Genomic DNA, 19433 nt, shown 5'->3' with positions numbered 1-19433 from the left:
GGGACACCAACATGTGACAGTGTTAGAATTGTTTAGCAGATTGCCAATAGATTTAAATGTAACTAATGAAGTAACGTGTAATCCAACTTAGTTACTTTTAAATTCAAGTAATCAGTAAAGTAACAAAGTTGCTTTTTAAATGAGTATTCGGTGATCACTAATCAGATTACTTTTTCAAGGTAACCTTGGCAACACTGCCTACATGGTTAGACAAGGATCAGGGGTGGACAGGAGGAGGAGTACAAGAACCTGTTGAACAACTCACCAATCAACCAGTCAGCTGGAAGAAACATGTCATTGTGTCATTTTGAACCTTGAACAAAATGTACTCACCAGCAACAAGGAACGAGTCTTTGCTGCGCAGAACATAGAAGCACTTTATTCAACAGTTTGTTTGAATGTTACCTTTATTTATTTATTTTTTTGGTGGTGCACTAGCCACTTGATTAAATGGTTCAATTCAGCATGGTAGTAGACGTACTTCTACAGCCCATTTCAACGGGTGTTTGATCAGATAACCACACGTAGATCTGTGTACAGAGGCCTGTATCACGAAGCAGGATTACAGACTTAGCGAGGTAACTTCAGGGTTAACTCTGGGTTTCCGGTATCACGACGCTGGATTCTTTCTTACTGACGTACGTTAGCATGGTAACGTACTCTGAACGGCTAACCTGCTTCAAGTCAGGGTAACTTTCAGGATTTATCTGAATCCAATAAAAGGCTCCACCCACTGGCCAATCAGCTGTTCAGGAAAGAATCACGTGCCCCTTCATTGAAGACCCGATTGAAGAGCGTTACGGCGTGAACGCATCTTCCAGGAGATAACCACACAAAGAGAAGTATATTTTAGCCATTTGTCCCCGCTAAACTCAAACACAGGATCATTTCATTCAGGTGATGTATTGATATGATGTAATTGTGGCATCAGCTTCCAGTTTTATTGTGGCCCATGTAACATTATGGAATTAATAAGTCCAACTCACCACATGGAATTATATCTTCGAGCTTGGATTTTATCTGCTCACACATTTTTTTTCAATACTCTAAAGGGGCTACATCAGGGGGAATGACACTAATTGTCATACTCATGATTCATCTATGCAGCACAGTGATTGGGTTTGTGACTTCGTTAAATCTAAACTAATTGAGCCATTGATGTGTAATTTACGCATTTATGCAATCCTTTGCCATGCCACGTGGCATTTGATGCAGCCGCGGTGCTTGACTTTTGGAGATTTCGAGTGAGATGTACTTTTTCTTCTTTGTATTTGAGGAGAATCAGTCTTTGCTCCTTTTTGTGGGTGGATCAGCCTCATGATTGTGATTGGTCTGCTGCCTTGGAACCCGCCCTTATACGTGCGTGTTCACCGATTCACAACAAGACAAACCTGGATTAAGTTACCGAGTTGATAACCAGGGTCGTGATACCGCTTATCCAGATTGTCGTTGTTGTGGTTAGGTTCAGCTGGATAAGTTGGGGTAAAACTGGGTGGGTTGAGCTCGCTTCGTGATACAGGCCTCAGTGCTTTGTGGTGGACATCAACACTTCAAACTGAACTATTAATACTGTACTGGCTCCTTAAGTGCAAATGCTCTCATATGACCAAGTTTCATTTTATCACTTACGGTCCAACAGTTTGCCTCTTGGACGACATTTGAGCTTCTGAGCAGCTAATCAACCAACTATGTTGAGTGGCCTAGACACGCTTCGCCTGCGTGACCTCATTAAGGACTGGAAAGTTTAAGGAGCTGGCTCAACTGGTTGAGCCTCAAGTCACGAAAGGAAAAAAGCAATGAATACACAATTGGATTTAATGGAAATTATATAATGGTAGTGGCTCTAGCACAAGGACAGATGTGCAGGTTTGTGCTCTGTGATCGTCCTCCTCTTTTTAGGTGCAATCAAACTCCTGTAATTTGTACGAAGGAGCTCAGGTTTCGAAGCAGAGGATAACTCTTATTAATAGCTGCTCACCCCCCCTTGCCCTCAGTGTGTCACAACTGGACACTTTCCCTGAAAAGCAAATAATCCACCACGTTCAGAGAGTCATCCCAGGTTCAACTGAATTTCAAAAAGAATACTGGGAGTGTTTTATGATGCATTAGTTCAGCATTATGCTAAAAATGTTATTTATCCACCACATATTTATATATTTTTTGCTTTGAATCATATATGTGTATTTGAGCTGATTCACTTCATGTTGTTTTCATTTCTCCGCCAGCTAAGTTCATCCTGGTTCAAAATGTAATTACCAGTGTCCCCTAGTTATCCAGGGTAACTCCAGTCTGATGAGGCCTCTGTGTCTCTACTGGCTGGTTTGAAATGTTACCCCCCCCCCCCCCCCGGGTCATTTGATAACTGTTGTCCCCGGCCTGGACTTCTTTCTAGGTAGGAGATAAAGACCCTACGACACATATTACGCAGAAACCTTTTCAGGCTTTGCACATTTAATAAACATGGATAAAACTTTTATCCACCATTCTGTGCGTAATAACCAGTCTTGGGCACGTTAAAAAGTAATCAGTTATAGTTACTAGTTACTTCTACCAAAAAGTAACTGACTTAGTAACTGAATTACTCCACTATAAAAGTAACTAGTTACCATGGAAAGTAACTATTGCGTTACTCTTCCTTTTTTTTTTTTTTAAGTTTAAATATGTTTAATAATTTGAATTTTTCTTAGCAGGTTTCAGCCAGTTGCATAGAGTAGAATTGCACAGACACATACTTATGCAGAACTTTAAATATTTATTGCACCTCAGAACCCAACTGGTAGACATATACCGCTTTAACATCGGCAAAAGTCCCGGGTCGGACCTCCAGCTGTGAGAGCTGCGTGCCTGTTTTTTTCTCCCTCATACTTCATCGCGTACATTGCAGATAAAGTTGCAGTTTGTTGATGACCTGAAAAATGGACCGGTCAAACCCCTGCTCTTTCGATATCTGAAATCCCCCCTTTTCTCAGATGCAGAGTGCTGCCATGATCGTTAAAGTCAGCCATGTCAGGCCGTCGAGTCAGGATGTAACAGGCAGATATGAGTCAGAGAGAAAAACCCGGGTCGACCCGGTCCAACCAGTGACGGCTCGCAACTTTTCCTCCACATTCACCATTGCTCACCTCTGCTAATTGGGTGTGGGTGTGGTTTGTGTATAAACTGAACACTGTCTGTGATTGGCTTATCGTGAAAGCCTACTCCACCTTAGCCAATCATCATCACCTGTGCGGTTGTTTCGCCCCTCCCTCCTCTCGTGGCTGAGAACCAAGTAACGCGCCCCATATAATTATCATTAACAAAACGGCGTTATAAAGATGGAAATAGTAATTAGTTAGATTAGCCCGTTACTGAAAAACGTAACGCCGTTAGTAACGCCGTTTATTTTAACGCCGTTACTCCCATCACTGGTAATAACCAATACTGGCAAAGTGAAAGTAAAGCAATAACCGACATGGGGAATGCATCAGCATGACAAGGACAAAGATATATACTCAGGTTCACAGGTTCATGCATGTCTGGTGTGGTTGAGAGGCATGTGGGTTACACTCAGCTAATGAGCAAACATCACTATATGCCATGGGACACAGCGTTACGGCATTTGACCAAAAAGCAAGGACCTCAACTTAAAACCCAGAAATCAGAGTTACCAAAAAAAAAAGCTTCTTCAGGCTTCTGGCTACCTACACCTTCGTAGGTCTACAGGATGAAGGTAGACAATGTCGTGCACTAGACAGTTAGTGTTTCTCTGTATGTGTCTGGACTTGTGCTGTCACTGTGAAAAGAATCAGATTCACAGAAGTAAACTGAAAAAGAAAGGAGGAGCCAGCATGAGATATTGTTACTGTTAGGGTCTGGTATAGTCTGCACTGACAAAGGGTGTTGTCATCCAACTACTGTCAAACAATTTACAATGACAAAGGATATCAACATCGATAAAACTCTGTTACATGTGGATGTGACCTAGATGCTATAGTCTAGTTTAGGCTATAGTAACTTTGTAACAAAGCATGCATAGACATTCTTCATCTGCATATGACCAAGTACCTGTTTTATTAAGGATAAACAGATGAGGCATTTTAATCTATTTTCAGATCAAATAAGATAGTCCTTTATGTATCCCATAGTGGGGAAATTGCATGGCTGTAGCAGTTACATAAGTGCATCCCCTCCTCCTCCTCAGTTAGTGCTTCATAGTCAAGAACGAATTACCAAGAACACAAGTCTGAGCTGCGTGGGGTCAACAAATGCACTGGGCCACTTGACGGGGCAGAATTCACTAAAATAAAGGCCAGTTCTTAGCATGACCTCCACCGCACCATTAATCTTGTGCCCTGTAAAGAGAGGTTCAGGAGACAGGGAAAGGCTCAGGTTGAAGTGTTTTAGTTGGTAAGCAGACAGAAACAAGCGCCCCGTCTCTTGAGCTGCTTCCAGGAGAGAACTGAAAAGAACTGCTCTGAGCGTTCATCGTAATCTTCTATGTTTGTTTAACTTAAGCGGTATATGTCTAACGACAACCCTGCTTGTGCAGTGAAGGGACACGGCACAAGTTTGACTCCAGGCGCCGTGTCCCTGTGGGTCATTTAATACTCGAGAAGCCCGACCTTGCCTTTGTGTGTCAGACCATCGATGGCAGTGATGAGGGTAGGCTCAGCTTTGTCCAGTACTTTTCCACTGACTGCGCCGCCAGGCTCGCACATGTCTGAGTGTCTTGTGTAAAGGGAGAAAAAAAAAAAAAAAAAAAACTACAGCTATGCTCGCTGCACCTTATCAGGGAATCAGGAGATGAAGAAGAGATAAAAGCTCTTTGATGGAGCCCTGAACTCTGGAGGAAGAGAAGGATTACGCAGTCACATAGCACTTCATCAACACATAACAGGCATAGCTGTTAGACATGTGTATCCACCTCCACCAAGTGTCCTGGCTGTGAAGCTGTTTCCACAGTCTACTCTCTACGCACATGAACATACGCATACATACACAACATGAACAGAGTATCTAAAATTAAGATTCTGATAAGAGTTTGTCGAGGCAATGCCAGAAAATCACCAGTGCGTGGGTGAAAAAAAACAACTTCTTGTTCTGAAATATGTCTCTTCCCGTGTGTAAACTATTTCTGGTAAGTGTGTATGCTTGTGAATTTGTGCAACAAATCCACTTTGTTTTGTGTCTCCACTGTTTAGATATGTCACCTAAAATCTTGAAAAATGAAACTATGGCTTACCCTGAAATGCTTTTGTTTTACTCGTTGTAAAGCGATTCACTGATTATCATCGCAGCGAGTGCTTCCATTTTTTGAAACCAAAAACAGCTGGTTTTAATCAACACTGATAGGTTTTGCTGTGTTTTCGGCCAACCAACCAACAGTGGCTTTAGTTTTAATATTACTGAATGGTTTTATGTGTTGGTGTTTCTTCACTGAAACTTTCACCGTCCTTCATCTAACTGCAACAAAACTAACCAAACTAATGTGGAATGAGCTTGGCTCCGTCCTCTTCGACAGTAAGGCATATTCACTTTCACTGCCAGCTTTAAAAGGCTTTTACTATGTGAGGCCTGCGTCTCTGAGGCTGATGTATAATAGGTATAGGGTTCTTTAGATTGGAAACAGATGCCAGTGAAAATTTAAAACATGTGAGCTACAAAGAGTGAAAAATAGTTGGATAAATCTCAGTGATTTTGTTGTTACCACTTAACTCACAGCAATCAGACGATGATATTTTGCAGATTTATTAATAATGTGCCATGTTCAACACACCAACACATTCCCTGCGGGTATTTGTGTCCGTCAAGGTTGCCCCTTTGCCCTGTTCTCTTTTGACATGTGCTATACACCAGTCAGCCACAACATTATGACCACACAGGACAACTAAATAACACCATCTTGAGAAACGTTTGGACCCTTCATTCATGTGGATGTAAACATTTACCACCTACCTAGACCAGACCAGGTCTATATAATCTATTCATAATCTTATAATCTTATTTTTATTTTAAAGTTCAAATATGAGGTTGGTGGAAATGACACTGAAGACTCAGATGGTTTGTACTGAAATAAGGTTTACTGATCAGGAGAAATGGTACCAGCTGATCATGCATTCAGCTGCAGTCAGTCTAAGGCTAACCCTGTATACCCTGCTTCGTCTATGGAAGGAACACAAACAAGACTTGGTCAAAGATACCTTAACACAACACATTAATTAAGTGTTTCTTCCACACAAACAAATAAGAAGTGGGTTGAGCAACCTGGTACTGGTATGAAATTCAGTGTGTACCAAAGCTATTTTCTGAATGGGAAACATGTAATCATCCGATGAATTATTATGAACTAATCTAAATAAAACCCAACATCACCAATACACTTTTTGAAGCGCTGTGGGCAAGAGACGACATAATGAGACAGTTGCGGGATAGTGTTCATGGCCGGTTAGCTCAGTTGGTTAGAGCGTGGTGCTAATAACGCCAAGGTCGCGGGTTCGATCCCCGTACGGGCCATTGTCTTTTTGTCTATCCCGTGACAGAAAAATATTCTTTTCTATTATTGGTATTGACCATTGTTTTTTTATGTGCAGAAATGCTAATCAGGCTAGTATGGCTTCGGTTAGCTGCATCAAACGTGTATTTCTTGGTTAAATACTTCAAGTCTCAACCCTAAGCCCCGCTAACACAAAGCGTTATCATGTTTACTAACACATCACATGTCTTTACTCATAAGTATGCGTATTAGTTACACAACCACCAACCCCCTGCAGTATTAAACATATTTCAAGATTTCTTTAGTACAAACACTGTCGCTTGACGACACCTGTGGTTCCATGGTGTAATGGTTAGCACTCTGGACTCTGAATCCAGCGATCCGAGTTCAAATCTCGGTGGAACCTGACTTTTTATCGTTCTACTGTATATCTTTTATACTTTTTTTTATACTTTTTTTTTTTTTTTTTTTAACTTTTTAGACGCAGTTTCATGTAGAACCATAACTCACACCACAGACAAAATAATTATATCTATGTCTATGTAATGTTTTTAACACAATATACATGACTGAATCAATAAAACAAAAATGTCTTTCTTTTTGTAATACAGTTTAATTTTAACTTTTCTTGCAAAATACCAATATGTAAACAGAATTAAAACAAAAAAATGTCTCCAAATGAATAAATGACTGTTAAAATACATTATTTGACAAAATCATTTTCTGTACATCCATTTCTGAACTGATCCTAATGACTAAAGCATTGTAATGGAAGGATGGCAGCACATCTGACGAGGGAAAGCTGCTGTAGATGTAAACATCTTTGAGGTCAAATGGAACCCTCGCTTATTTTTTCTGCTTTTTCTTGGATGTTGCTGCCCCCTTCTGTTGAGAACTGGAGCCTGTATTTCTGAGCGCAAGAAAAAAGACAGATTAAAACCAACTCATTCATCATACAACAGTCTTTAAAGAGTTCTTCAGCTTTGACACGTGGAAAACAACTGGGACACTTACTTCGCTTTGCTTCGTGGAGGCTCCGGATTAAGTATCACCACCTCCTCTTCTTCACTGTCTGATAGCTCAACCACATCTCCTGCGAAGCCAAACAAACTTACAGCTCATTCCTTTTAAACTTTTCTTTTCATGTGTCAGTTTCTTTTCCTCTACTTAACCTTTACAATAAAATATTAAATAACCTCTTATCTCCTTTTTTTCTTGCATCTCATCTTCCATCTGTGTTTCTTTTTCTTCACCGCTGTCCTCGTTTTCTTCTTCCTCTTCGTCGTCGTCGTCCTCTTCCTCCAGTCCCCAGCTGTTCTGCAGACCCTGCCCAACCTGCCCGACACCTGGGGCTGGCAGCAACGGGGACGGCACGCTGATTTGTGCAGTTAAGTTATTGTCCTAACAGCAAATTGACAGACAAGAAAATACATTTCCTCTGTGGTTAATCAGCTCAGGATACGTCTGAGGCGGGGCTTCCGATTTCTGGACGATGTCGCTGGCTTTTTCCGTCACGTCTGCCATCTCCACGGGAGTCTCTTCTATTTTCAGGGCGGTGATTCGCTCTTGAGGCATCGACTCTGCGAAGCCACACCTACTGCCTTCCTTCCTGGAAAGATTAAAATGTGATATTTTTATTTAGCTCCTGAAAATACTGCAGGGGTTTATTACTGCGATTACATTTCCACTCACCTGGCCTTTTTGTCATTCATCAGGGCTTGGTTGATGAGCTCTGTGATTTCAGACACTTTGACGCTGGCTATTTTACTGCATCTCATGACCTTCAACAATAAAAAAAAAATCAATCAATCAATCGTACAATAACTTCTGTTCAATAGATGGAGATGCTTTTTTCCCCCAAAAATCTTTTTAAAAAGACTACAACTAGACCAAATGTTAATTGTTACCAACACTTTCAAAAACAATCCAATGCCAACACACGGCGTCCTCTGACCTGCTCTTTGAGCAACATGATGCCACCACTGGACTGGATGGAGCAGATTTCCCGGTGTTTGTTCATGGCGATCATCAGCAGGCCGTCCATCACTCGCTCCTCGCGCTCACACGGATCCACCAGCAGGTAGGTGCTGCAGAGAGAATTTACCAGATGCTCTTAGTCACACGGAGCGGACCACTCAGAACCACCGTTATGTCAAATAAAGACAGACTGCTCGTCCCTTAATGTCTGCACGTCACTGGCAGCTGATCTAATGCTTATAAGCTAATTTGTTTGGGTGGTGGAGGTCTTAAAGAAGTGGATGAATTAATGAACGTGAAGGGTCTGATGGATCATAGTTAGCCTTGGTAACATGTCGATTGATTCTTTCAGTGTCTAGATTCGACTGCACTGTACACGAACACAGACTCTTGGAGCTTTTATTCATCTAGATTTTTTTTTCTCATAGTTTTTGTGTTACACTGTCTACCCTGCTTTGTGTTGTTTAGTTGTGTCTGTTAAAGTTTATGCAGTCTTTACTGGTCCTCGTCCTCCTCTCCAAGGGATGTCCCGTAGGCAGAGAAACATGAAGACATGGCCCCACTTACCCAAGTTACAGCGGACTTACATTTAAGATACGATATCATTTAATAAAAATAATAAAATAAATATAACATGCTGAATTGAAATGTGACGTCTCACCCTTGCTGGAAGAAGGAGAAGCTGACGCTGATGGGCATGTGGTAGATGCTCAGAGGAATGGGGTCTCTCTCCTCTGGACTGTACTGAGGATACAAACACAACAAAAGGACAGAACAAGAATTGATGAGTCCCCCGATGAGAACTGTTCTTCACTCCATCACTATGTGCCCTTTCTTTGACCTAGCACCACATGCCTCTCTTCCTCCATCCATCCTGCCACATCTTCTCTGTCCTTTGTTTCCCCCCTCTATTCACTAAGGTGTAGCGCTGCCCTTCCTGCCACTCAATAAAGATCAAGAAACTAGCTCCCATGGAGGGCAGGTGATGGACACGCACACACACACTGACACAATAAAATATTCAGCTGCAAGAATATAACTGCATCAACCTCATATAACGTTGACACCCTGTGGTGTTTAAGTATGTGGACAGACGCAGAAAAAAAAGTTAAAGAAAACTCTGGGTTTAACGAAGCGGCTGCTGACTCACCAACGTGACTTCCTCTCCCTGGATGGCGACATCGGGCCGTTTGAAGTGGCTAAGAGCGGTGATGGCGGCGATGCTGGAAGCGTCCATCAGGTTCCCATCATTATTCAGCATGTGAACATCCACTCTGATCTGCCACACCTGATTAGACGCACACATCAGCACAAAAGGGTTCGGTTCCTTTCTGCTACAAGCTACTATATTAATGTATGTATGTGTGTGTGTTACCTTCTCTCCAGACACCACACACAGGGACTCGGTATCAATACACTTGGAGTTCCTCAGGCATCGCTCCAGCTGTCTGTTGAGCTTCACTGACAGCTCAGACTGTCTGGAGACAGAGATGATTTACTGCTCCAACAGATGGACTTAACGAAGCACACACACACACAAACTCCAAACGCGTCCCTTAAACAAAACCATATGACGTGGAGTTAAACACAAACACCGTCTCTTCAGTTTGTCCTCACCTTCCCTGCTCGAATCCCGGAGAGGCCAACGGAGACAGCTCGATGTTGAAGAACATGATCCCCTCGTTTGGTCGATTCTCTTTTGGAGCCACCAGCTCACAGGACACCTGGGCCATGACCCTGTGGAAGGCAGCACATTTACATACACCGGTCAGCCATAACATTATGGCCACTGGCAGGTGACGAGAATAATAGTGGTGATCTGGTTATTATTATGACTCCTGTCAGTGACTGGGATGTGTCAGGCAGAAAGAGAGGGTTTTGTTCCCAGAGTTGATGTTAGGAGCGGGAAAACTGGATTAGTGAAAGGAGACTTTGACAAGGATCACATCATGTGTTCTGGACGACAGAGTGAAAGTTTACCAGAAAACTACAGACTATTAGTTTTCAGCAGAGAATTTATAAACACTTGGCCACAGGTTCACCTGGTTTTTCCCAGATCCACGAAGCAGCATCCATAGTCAGTCCCAAACGAGATCTTTATCCTCCTGTAGTCATATGTCTGTCGTCCATCGAGCCGCTGCAGGAACAGCGCAGGAGAACATTAGTAAACCATTGTACAGGAACATCTCCTGAAAGAATCGGTGTTGTTAGTATAAAGAGGGACTCGTTGAGAAACAAGCGCACCTTCTTCTCTTCGATGGCTTTAAGCAAGAAATCCCGCTCACAGTTGGACAGCGGCGTGTCCTTCATTCTGCGTGTTTTTATACGGTTCCACTCACTTCTAAAAAGAGCATGTGGCCGCCATCAACATTGACTGACCTCTAGCCCGGAAGTGAAAAACATATGCCATATTAAAAGCGGCAAAATATATGTGTGTTTTATGTATGTATTTGTGTTACTTGGGGTCATTATTACGTTTAAATTTTCAAATTATTATGCCTATTTTTTATATTGTATTGCAAGAATCATAACACATTGTAGAATTTAATAGTAATTAGCTTTTACTTTGAAATGCTAGTGCAGCTCAATTGTATGATGCATTAAATGTAGCTCGTAATTTAGACTCGTTTCAGCAACTCGCTACTTCTGACCCTTTGGCATAATTTAGAGCTACAACAACCATCGAGTAAAAAAAATAACCTCTCAATGCTGTTTAAAGTTTACTAGGCAGAAAGCTTTGAATAAAATGATCTAAAAGAAAAGTTAGTGTTTTTTTATAGCTATTTTATTTGAAATATAGTCCAATCTAAATATTATTAATAGAATGTCTACTTCGACGTTTTTACACCGTGAGTTTGAAATAAATGTAAGTAGTGTATGGAATAATTTAAAAAATGCAATACGATTTGTATTAAATGCAACAATAACACAAAAAAACTTTTTAACAACGTCGACATCACTGAAAGCTATTGTTTCTTATGATTTGTACAGATGATGAAGGCACCATTCACGCTGTACATCTGCGCGAACTACGCATGCTCAGTTTGCAGGGGACTCCAGCCTCGCACCGTTATTCCGGCCGGCTGCCAAACCTGTCACCTACAGTCGGTCCAGCCTCTCCATCCGAGACCCGAGGTCCTCAAAGCCGTACTTCACTGCGAGACCTCAGCGGGCCCAACGCGCAAGATTTCTCCTCTGCCTGTTTGACGGAGGACGCAGTTTTATCGTATATTTTCCTCTCCTAAGGTTTGTTTATGTGCGCCCATTCAATCTGTCCGTCCCCGCTATTCAGCAGGCTAACCGTTGCTATGCAATGTAACGGGACTCTTTTCTTCGCATGTGACTTATACAAATGTTGTTTGTGTTTCAAACGCCAGCGCCCGTTTTAATTAGGGGGCGCATGTGTTATAAGCCCATTAGTTTACTAGTTAATCTGATGTGATGCTAACGTTTGCCGTGTGGGGGTTGGCGCGCCGTCCGGGCTAGATAGCATTAGCTTCCATTAGCCAGAGTCATTCATCTAAAAAGAGTTTGGACGTAGCAGTGTTCTCTGGCAGCCATGTTAGCTCCACGCCTCTGTCCTGTGACCTTAATTTCCCAGTGCATGCGTTATTACAACATCTAGCTTCTTCTAGAACCGAGATGAAGATTAGGAGCGGAAAACCTGCTTATTTAGCATCAACTGGGGGCCGAGAAGGGATGTGGCTGCAGCGCACTTCTGTGGAAGCGTAAGAGTGGCCTATTTGTTTTTTGTTTTTTTTTTACCACACACTTACACTGGATAACACAACTTGTCCCTTTGCCTACATTTGGTGTTAACGGTTGTGGCTGGTGATAATCTTACAGCTGTTTGGTTAGATCCAGCTAAATGTATCCGTTGGACTGACATCTGGGCAGATGTTATCAGCGTGTCCCTGCAGCTCATTTTAGGTGTGACCTCCAGATTTCTGTTTGTAAGCATACAAAGGCCCAGCTGTGTATTCCGATCGGCCACATCATTAAGACTGGTGAAGTTCAGTTTCATTCAGTTTTTATTTATATACTGCAAGTCGGTGTCAAGGCAGATCCTGAACATGATGAGATGAATTCATATATGCACCTGATGGCAAAATAGAGTGAATAACATGTTACAATGCAACGCTCTGTTTTGTAACCTGGCACTTGTATGGATGGTACTTAGACGCCCACCTTAAAATTATTGCTGACCCCATAGCAACGCCAGTCCTGTGGCGACGGGAGCCGTCCTGCGTCCTACTGAGCCACAAAGGCGTCTTAAAATACCTGAAAACAGCACAAGGTGTCGACCTGGCCTCCACATTCCCTAGATCCCAAACTGATCGAGCATCTTTGAGACGTACTGGAATAAGCCTGATCCGCAGAGACCCCTCCTCTTAACTCATAGCGCTCCCTTTACTGCCGTCGTGGTGACAGACACCGCAGGACATCCTTTGAAGGCCCATGTCAGAACTGAACACAGCATTAGCACGGTAGTTTTGTTGTGGCTGATTGGTGCATGTTTACATTGTTATATGCTCACTTGCCAGTTTACTGGGGACTCGTATTCCTAATATTTTAGCCTCTTATTCTGTAGGGTAGGTTCAATAACAGAAACAGAGGATTTAGTGAAACAAACGACTAATGCAGGATTTGGAATTTAGATTATATCATTATGTCGGTGAGGAATGTTGTTTTATTGCTTTTATCTGAAAGCTATATTTTAACCTAGTCCCACTCCATCGAGTTCTAACCTTGGCTCGGTGCATAGTCCCTGACGTGTGACCACACAAGATAAAGTCTGTGGTGCGTTCACAGCTAAAGGCATGCTCGCGTTTGCCTGTAGATAAAGAACCCCGTTGGACACAGTTTGTCTGTGGTTAGAAAAGGCAGAGAGGAAACTGGCCTCTCACTCCTGAACAAGCCGACTGTTCATCCAGAAATGATTAACTGCATTTAATATCTCAACTTCATTCTGAGCAGCAGAAATGCAGCAGCTCTGTAGAATTTATGCCGTCAGTGTTTGTGCTCCTGAGGCACCATGTCCAGACCAAAGATGTAAAGAAAGGAGGCGCGTCTCTCCTCACAGAGCCGCTTCATCTCTGCCTCCTGTTTATCACAATGCTTTTGATTCTCCTCCTGTGCTCTGTTGTAAGCAAATAGAACGAGAGCAGCTCAGGAGCTGTAGTTAATTAGAAATTAAGGAAAGCGTGCTGCTGTGCCGCCCGCAGTGATGCTTTTCACTTCCTGCTGCTCACAGGGAGAGCGAGCAGGTGTGGGCTGATCGATAGGAGGTCACCTGGGCTGCTGCTCGGTGCAACGGATCCCTGATTGTGCCACTGTTCATCCGATTACTTCTATAGATCCGAATGCACATTGTTGTGTGCACAATTTAGGTTGTTAAGGTGAAAGGAGGAAGTGAGATTTCAGAGAGGAAGATTTTAAAAGATGGTATCTCCTTAAGGAGCTCGTCATATTTCACAGCAGAAAAGGTTTTTGGAAAGAAATCTTATGAAAACCTGAAACACTGTGTACTAATGTGACCTCCATTCTTTTGCGTACTCGTCTATTTATACCACGGGCACCACACTCATTCCCCATTGCTCTCCATAAATAAAATGTGTCTTGTTCACACCTGCCCTCTCTTCCATCCCCCCCTCACTTATCCTCCGGTACCACTCCCTCCTCTGCTTCTCACACCCTCCCCTTATCTCACACCGCGTTCACCCTCCTGCTATCGCCCCCTTTTGTCCTCCCTGCTGCAGATGAAGGTGGACAGAGGTTGGATATGGAGCGTGCTGCTCCTGTCCCTCCTGGCCGTGGCGGCGGTGGCAGCCCACGAGAAGCAGGCGGAAGCCGAGGATTTAGATGACGACGTGGGCCTGGACGAGGAGGAGCTGAACGCTCTCATGGCGGAAGAGGAGGAAGCCATGGTGACAGATGAGGATCAGTCTGATGAGACACAGGACGAGGGCGCAGAGAGCGGGAGGACTGGAACTGACGCCGACGTCTCCTTCCAGGTCGGACATAGGTCATAAATCATGTTAAGATCAAATAAACGGAGCTGATATGAATCAAACCTGTTCCTCTGGAAGAAGCTACATTGTATTAAAAACATGTCTGACGTATCTTAATATACCCCCAGGTAACGTACAAGACTCCTGTTCCCACTGGAGATGTGTACTTCGCAGACACATTTGATGATGGATCTCTGGACAGGTACTGCTTGACACGAGTAAAAAAAATAAAAAATAAAATACAGTGTGGATGTTGGGTGCATGCGGGGACCTTGAGTGACCGGGATAAACGCACACTATCAGTGGTCAGAGTGTGATTGCGTGAAGTGTTTTGTGATCTGCAGGTGGCAGCTGTCAAAAACAATGAAGGAGGACGCAGATGAGGAGATCGCCAAATACGACGGTGCGTTGCGTTCGTCTTCTCTGCTAAACCAGATGTGTCTTCTCATCTGTACCTCTCACAGAAGCGCCTTTCTCGCACGCACGCAATTCAAAGGATAGAGATGTACTATTGTGGAGCTAATGTTTGTCTTTCCTGTTTGCCACAACAACACGCGAGTTGGCTGCCGCTGCGGTTCAACCTCGCAGTGCCTCAGCTAGAGACGCTTTAATGTCTGAAACCACGCGCACCAGCGATTGAGCTGTTAGGAAAACATTATCATAACCCACAGAAGTGATAGTCATAGCTGTGGCTGTGAAAACAAAACCTGGGCTGTTTTTAGAAGAACTCATTTCAAACAGCAGAGCTGAAACGAAGGCAAGATGTTTCTGAGTATTTAAGATCACCTGTGGGTGTTACTCACCTGAAACCCACATGACTTGGGTCTGTACTGTAACAGCCAGTTACTTACCTGTGATTGGTTGAATCTGAGCACCAGTCATTGGAAAAGGGAAACAGTCACTTAGAACTGGAGAAGCTACTTGGCCGAAAGGTGATGCACCTTCAAAAAACCCTGCCAGTTTTTTTTGTTTGTTTTTATCTCCGCAATGAGCTGGATGACTGAGAACCTTCACAGACTGAAAGGAGTCATCTTCCTCTAATTGCAGGGAAGTGGGCCATTGAGCAGCTGAAGGAGAACAAGGTTCCAGGAGACCAGGGCCTGGTGCTCAAGTCCCGCGCCAAACACCATGCCATCGCTGCAATGCTGGACAAACCCTTTGTCTTCCAGGATGAACCCCTGGTCGTCCAGTGAGTTCACAGACACACTTAGTCTCTGGTGTAGAAAACAACAAAAACGACCTGGATTTGCTGAAACGCTTTGCTCGTTTTGCAGGTATGAGGTGAATTTCCAGGATGGCATCGACTGCGGTGGAGCGTACATCAAACTGCTCTCAGACACCGGCAGTCTCAATCTGGTTAGTACGCACAAGTATTCATCTAGTAGGTGTTGGTGATTTGTTTGCAAGTTGCATTATTGTGAGTTAAACCAAGAACAGTAGGAAAAAAAACATAAGGGACGTTTAAAGGAGTTTGAAAGGGGAAATTGTTGGGGGGTGTCTGCATTGACACCTACAGTATTTACTGTCTCTTAGCAACAGCATCAGCTGCTCGTAGCCTCTCATCAGTTATTGTGAAAATACTGACAGCGTCTTCCAGGTTTTAAACATCCAATAAGTTTGACTAAAGTATCACTAAATACGCTGCGTTATCTCATTATCTTCTCTTCTGCCTCGCAGGAGCAATTCCACGACCGGACACCTTACACCATCATGTTTGGACCGGACAAATGTGGCGAGGACTACAAGCTGCACTTCATCTTCCGCCACAAGAATCCCCTGAACAAAGACACGGAGGAGAAGCACGCCAAGAGGGCCGACGTGGATCTGAAGAAGTTCTACACTGACAAGAAGACTCACCTCTACACCTTGGGTACGTCGAGTGTTTATCTGACAGTTTAATAATTGGTACTATCCGCTCAGTGCTGTTGTTTTTCAGTCCTGAACCCAGACAACAGCTATGAGATGTTCATCGACCAGTCGAGCGTGAGCCGCGGGAACCTCCTGCACGACGTGGTGCCTCCAGTCAACCCCCCCAAAGAGATCGACGACCCGAACGACTCCAAGCCAGAGGACTGGGACGAGAGAGCCAAGATTCCCGACCCGGAGGCCGTCAAGCCTGATGACTGGTAACGCTCACTAGTTGACAGGCAGAGCCTATCAGCTGACATCTTCAACCGTTCATAATGAGACTCTGGCGTAAACCACGAGAAGTGCAGCGGGCACTTCCATGTTTTCTTGTTGGATCATTTGATTATTTTATTTGATGGTTTCCGTTTTCTGATTATGATCTGAGAAAATGATGATGTCATTTCTAGGCTAGAGTAAGTAGTAAAAAAAGGGCATGTATGTAGTGATAGTATTGTCCCAGAATGGGCTCCTTTAAACGGAGCTACATGAGCGATCTTAGTAAATATGCTTGTGTGCCCAAGGGACGAGGATGCACCTGCAAAGATCGAGGACCCTGACGCCATGAAGCCCGAGGGCTGGCTGCACGATGAAAGAGATTTTGTCCCCGACCCTAATGCCGAGAAACCAGAAGACTGGTAAAGACGTTTACTCCATCTGGCCTTTGAACCGTGTTGATTCCGATGAGCAGCGATGCAGCCTGACGGCTCGTCCATGTGTGTCCCCCGTCTGTGTGCAGGGACGAGGAGATGGACGGAGAGTGGGAGGCCCCGCAGATCCCTAACCCGGCCTGTGAGACTGCTCCTGGCTGCGGGGAGTGGAAGCGCCCCATGATCAACAACCCTCTGTACAAGGGCAAGTGGAAAGCTCCTCTGGTGGATAATCCTAACTATCAGGTAACGGCTGATCTTCAGCTTTCATGGGAACCTCTATCTGCTGTTGCAGCGCTTGGATGTGCTGTCTTTCACTTCTACAAACAGACTTTTCTGTCGGCGCTGCAGCTGCCGACGTGTCCTTTCCTTCTAATTGTTTCCCCCAATCTGTCCTCTCTGAAGGGAGTCTGGAAGCCACGTAAGATCATTAACCCGGAGTATTTCGAGGATCTGCAGCCATTCAGGATGACGCCATTCAAGGCCCTGGGGCTGGAGCTGTGGTCCATGACCTCGGACATCTACTTCGACAACTTCATTATCACCTCTCACAAGGAGGTGGCCGACCGCTGGGCCTCTGACAGCTGGGGGCTGAAGAAACTGGTGGCCAGCGCTAACGAGGTTAGTTTGCTGCCTTATACACGAGCAGCAGGAGCAGAGCGGCACACGCACAGCGTCGCCGGGTGCATAGAGCTTATCGTAGAGCCGTCACATTTCCGTGAGGGACGACTGAAGAGGTGCTCCCAGATTGTTCCTGGCCTTTAATTCGCTTTCTTTCCCCGTCCCCGTTTCTCCACAGCCGGGGATTTTCGCTCAGCTGATGATGGCAGCGGAGGAGCGGCCGTGGCTCTGGGTGATATACGTGCTCACGGTGGGCCTGCCCGTAGGTCTGGCCGTCCTCTTCTGCTGGCCGAAGGTACCGAGAGCTCATTTTAGACGCGCGCTCATGTTCGCGCAGCAGAAATCTGTCTTGAACTGTGAAACTGTCTCCCGTTTCTGCCCTAGAAATCAGAGGATGACTACAGGTACAAAAAGGTGGATCTACCCCAGGCTGATGTAGAGGAGGAGGAGGAGGAGGAGGAGGAGGAAGAGGACGCAGCAGCAGCAGAAGAGGAAGACAAAGCGGCTGAGGCCACAGACGGAGCACCAGCTGCAGGTGAGGAGGTCAAACACAGGACATCTGTATTGTCTTGGAAGTTTTACTGCTGCTCTGTGCGGCGTCGTAATTCTTCACCTTTCACTCTCCCCCCGTCTACAGCAGCAGAAGAAGCTGAGGATGAGGACGATGGCGCAGATGAAAGAGGGGACAATCTAGAGGGTGATGATGATGAGGATGATGATGATGAAGCAGAGGAGGAGGAGGAGGGGGAAGAAGAAGAGGAGGAGGAGGAGGACGAGGAAGAGGGAGAAGATGAAAGCAAAGCTCCCGAGAGGACATCAGAAGACGAGGTTGGTGTTGAGATGAGAAAATCAATGACATGTTCAGGAAACGATCGCTCTAAACGATGTGGGATATATTTTAAGAGCTGTAGATGAGCTTCAATAGTGTGAACTGGCAGCTACACACACATTAAACCTAAAAGAAGTCACCATGGGAGTGTTGGACTCATCACATGACCATGAACACAACATGTTGCTCTGTAGAAACGGACAGTGTTAGTGTTGTGTTCACAGCTCGTATCCAAGAGGCAGATTTAATGGAAAGGACTCATTTTAAAGATTGCTGGTTGGTTGTGGATTCGTTTAAAAACCTCACATGGAGTTCATGTGAGTGGCGCCCTCTTGTGGTAGTCATAACCCTGTAAGTGGAAATTTTTGGAAAGTTGCAACGTGTTTGCTGATGTTTTCAGAAATGAAGTCGCATAGCTTTAATATGTCATCATATGTCTGAAGAAATGGCCTCGTCTGTTATTTATGCCCCTGTCCACATATAAAGCAACTCCCGTGTCTTTGTTGCTGACAGTCCCCCTCTAATGGTTGCCTAGGCAACCCTGTTGCGTATATTTCCCATCCCATCAAGCAGAACATGAAAATATTGCTTGTGCATGAACAGAACTAGCTCCTCATGCTGACGTTCCACCATGAATGATGACAACGCTCGTTCTGACCCAGTGTCCTCATCAGCGCAGTGATGTTAGGGTTAAGGAAGAGAAATACAAATCTCTAGAGCCATTGGTTTTGTGAAAATGTCTTTGATAAGTAAAAATAGTTTTTAAACTGAAATATCTTAACATGATTTAAATTAGGACCTTGTGGGTCAGGAGTGAATTGAAGGAAATCAGTGGCGACGGTGTTTCCTGAAGATGCTGCGTTCACGTCACGTATCGGACGCTCCTATTGGGCACCGCATCATACCGCATTAAATCTCTCAGGCCCATCATGGTTACAACCCTCAGTTTAATTTAGTTTCTCTGATGT

At 44.3% G+C, this 19433-nt stretch overlaps 2 protein-coding genes and 2 non-coding genes across 4 annotated transcripts in view; 3 read left to right on the top strand and 1 right to left on the bottom strand.

The window, feature by feature from the left end:
- The first annotated feature begins 6418 nt into the window (after window positions 1-6418).
- Window positions 6419-6492, top strand: trnai-aau. The gene has a single exon. It is a non-coding gene; the product is annotated as a tRNA-Ile (tRNA).
- Window positions 6493-6806: 314 nt separating this feature from the next.
- trnaq-cug lies at window positions 6807-6878 on the top strand. The gene has a single exon. It is a non-coding gene; the product is annotated as a tRNA-Gln (tRNA).
- A 191-nt stretch (window positions 6879-7069) lies between these two features.
- exosc9 (exosome component 9) lies at window positions 7070-10834 on the bottom strand. Its single transcript, XM_047578639.1, has 12 exons — window positions 10694-10834; window positions 10492-10586; window positions 10067-10186; window positions 9825-9927; window positions 9600-9737; window positions 9111-9193; window positions 8427-8559; window positions 8165-8253; window positions 7935-8081; window positions 7669-7847; window positions 7487-7565; window positions 7070-7382 (listed from the first exon to the last, which is right to left on the bottom strand). Exons 1-12 carry the CDS (start codon window positions 10757-10759, stop codon window positions 7319-7321), a joined length of 1296 nt encoding a protein of 431 aa, XP_047434595.1. The 5' UTR covers window positions 10760-10834; the 3' UTR covers window positions 7070-7318.
- A 650-nt stretch (window positions 10835-11484) lies between these two features.
- clgn (calmegin) overlaps window positions 11485-19433 on the top strand; it is a 9572-nt gene continuing 1623 nt past the window's right edge. The window contains exons 1-14 of the mRNA XM_047577661.1: window positions 11485-11695; window positions 14209-14463; window positions 14589-14662; window positions 14805-14863; window positions 15508-15649; window positions 15735-15816; window positions 16138-16330; window positions 16397-16586; window positions 16890-17003; window positions 17105-17261; window positions 17421-17636; window positions 17815-17931; window positions 18021-18171; window positions 18274-18464. Of these exons, the coding sequence (XP_047433617.1) occupies window positions 14209-14463; window positions 14589-14662; window positions 14805-14863; window positions 15508-15649; window positions 15735-15816; window positions 16138-16330; window positions 16397-16586; window positions 16890-17003; window positions 17105-17261; window positions 17421-17636; window positions 17815-17931; window positions 18021-18171; window positions 18274-18464 (1941 nt within the window). The 5' untranslated portion in view covers window positions 11485-11695. The remainder of the gene's footprint in view (window positions 11696-14208; window positions 14464-14588; window positions 14663-14804; window positions 14864-15507; window positions 15650-15734; window positions 15817-16137; window positions 16331-16396; window positions 16587-16889; window positions 17004-17104; window positions 17262-17420; window positions 17637-17814; window positions 17932-18020; window positions 18172-18273; window positions 18465-19433) is intronic.

Source organism: Mugil cephalus, chromosome 2 (assembly GCF_022458985.1).
Source record: "Mugil cephalus isolate CIBA_MC_2020 chromosome 2, CIBA_Mcephalus_1.1, whole genome shotgun sequence".
In the NCBI taxonomy this organism is placed as follows: domain Eukaryota; kingdom Metazoa; phylum Chordata; class Actinopteri; order Mugiliformes; family Mugilidae; genus Mugil; species Mugil cephalus.
The sequence above is the reverse complement of the archived record's forward strand: the minus strand, read 5'-3'. Positions and strand labels throughout refer to the sequence as shown.

Bases quoted from the DNA above. Each gene is read 5' to 3' on its own strand.
- exosc9 (XM_047578639.1), bottom strand. From the start codon at position 10,759: ATGAAGGACACGCCGCTGTCCAACTGTGAGCGGGATTTCTTGCTTAAA. The intron at 10,187-10,491 runs GTGAACCTGTGG...TGCCTTCCACAG, and splicing joins GTGGATCTGGGAAAAACCAG to GGTCATGGCCCAGGTGTCCT. The intron at 8,254-8,426 runs GTCAGAGGACGC...TTATTGTTGAAG, and splicing joins TCATGTTGCTCAAAGAGCAG to GTCATGAGATGCAGTAAAAT.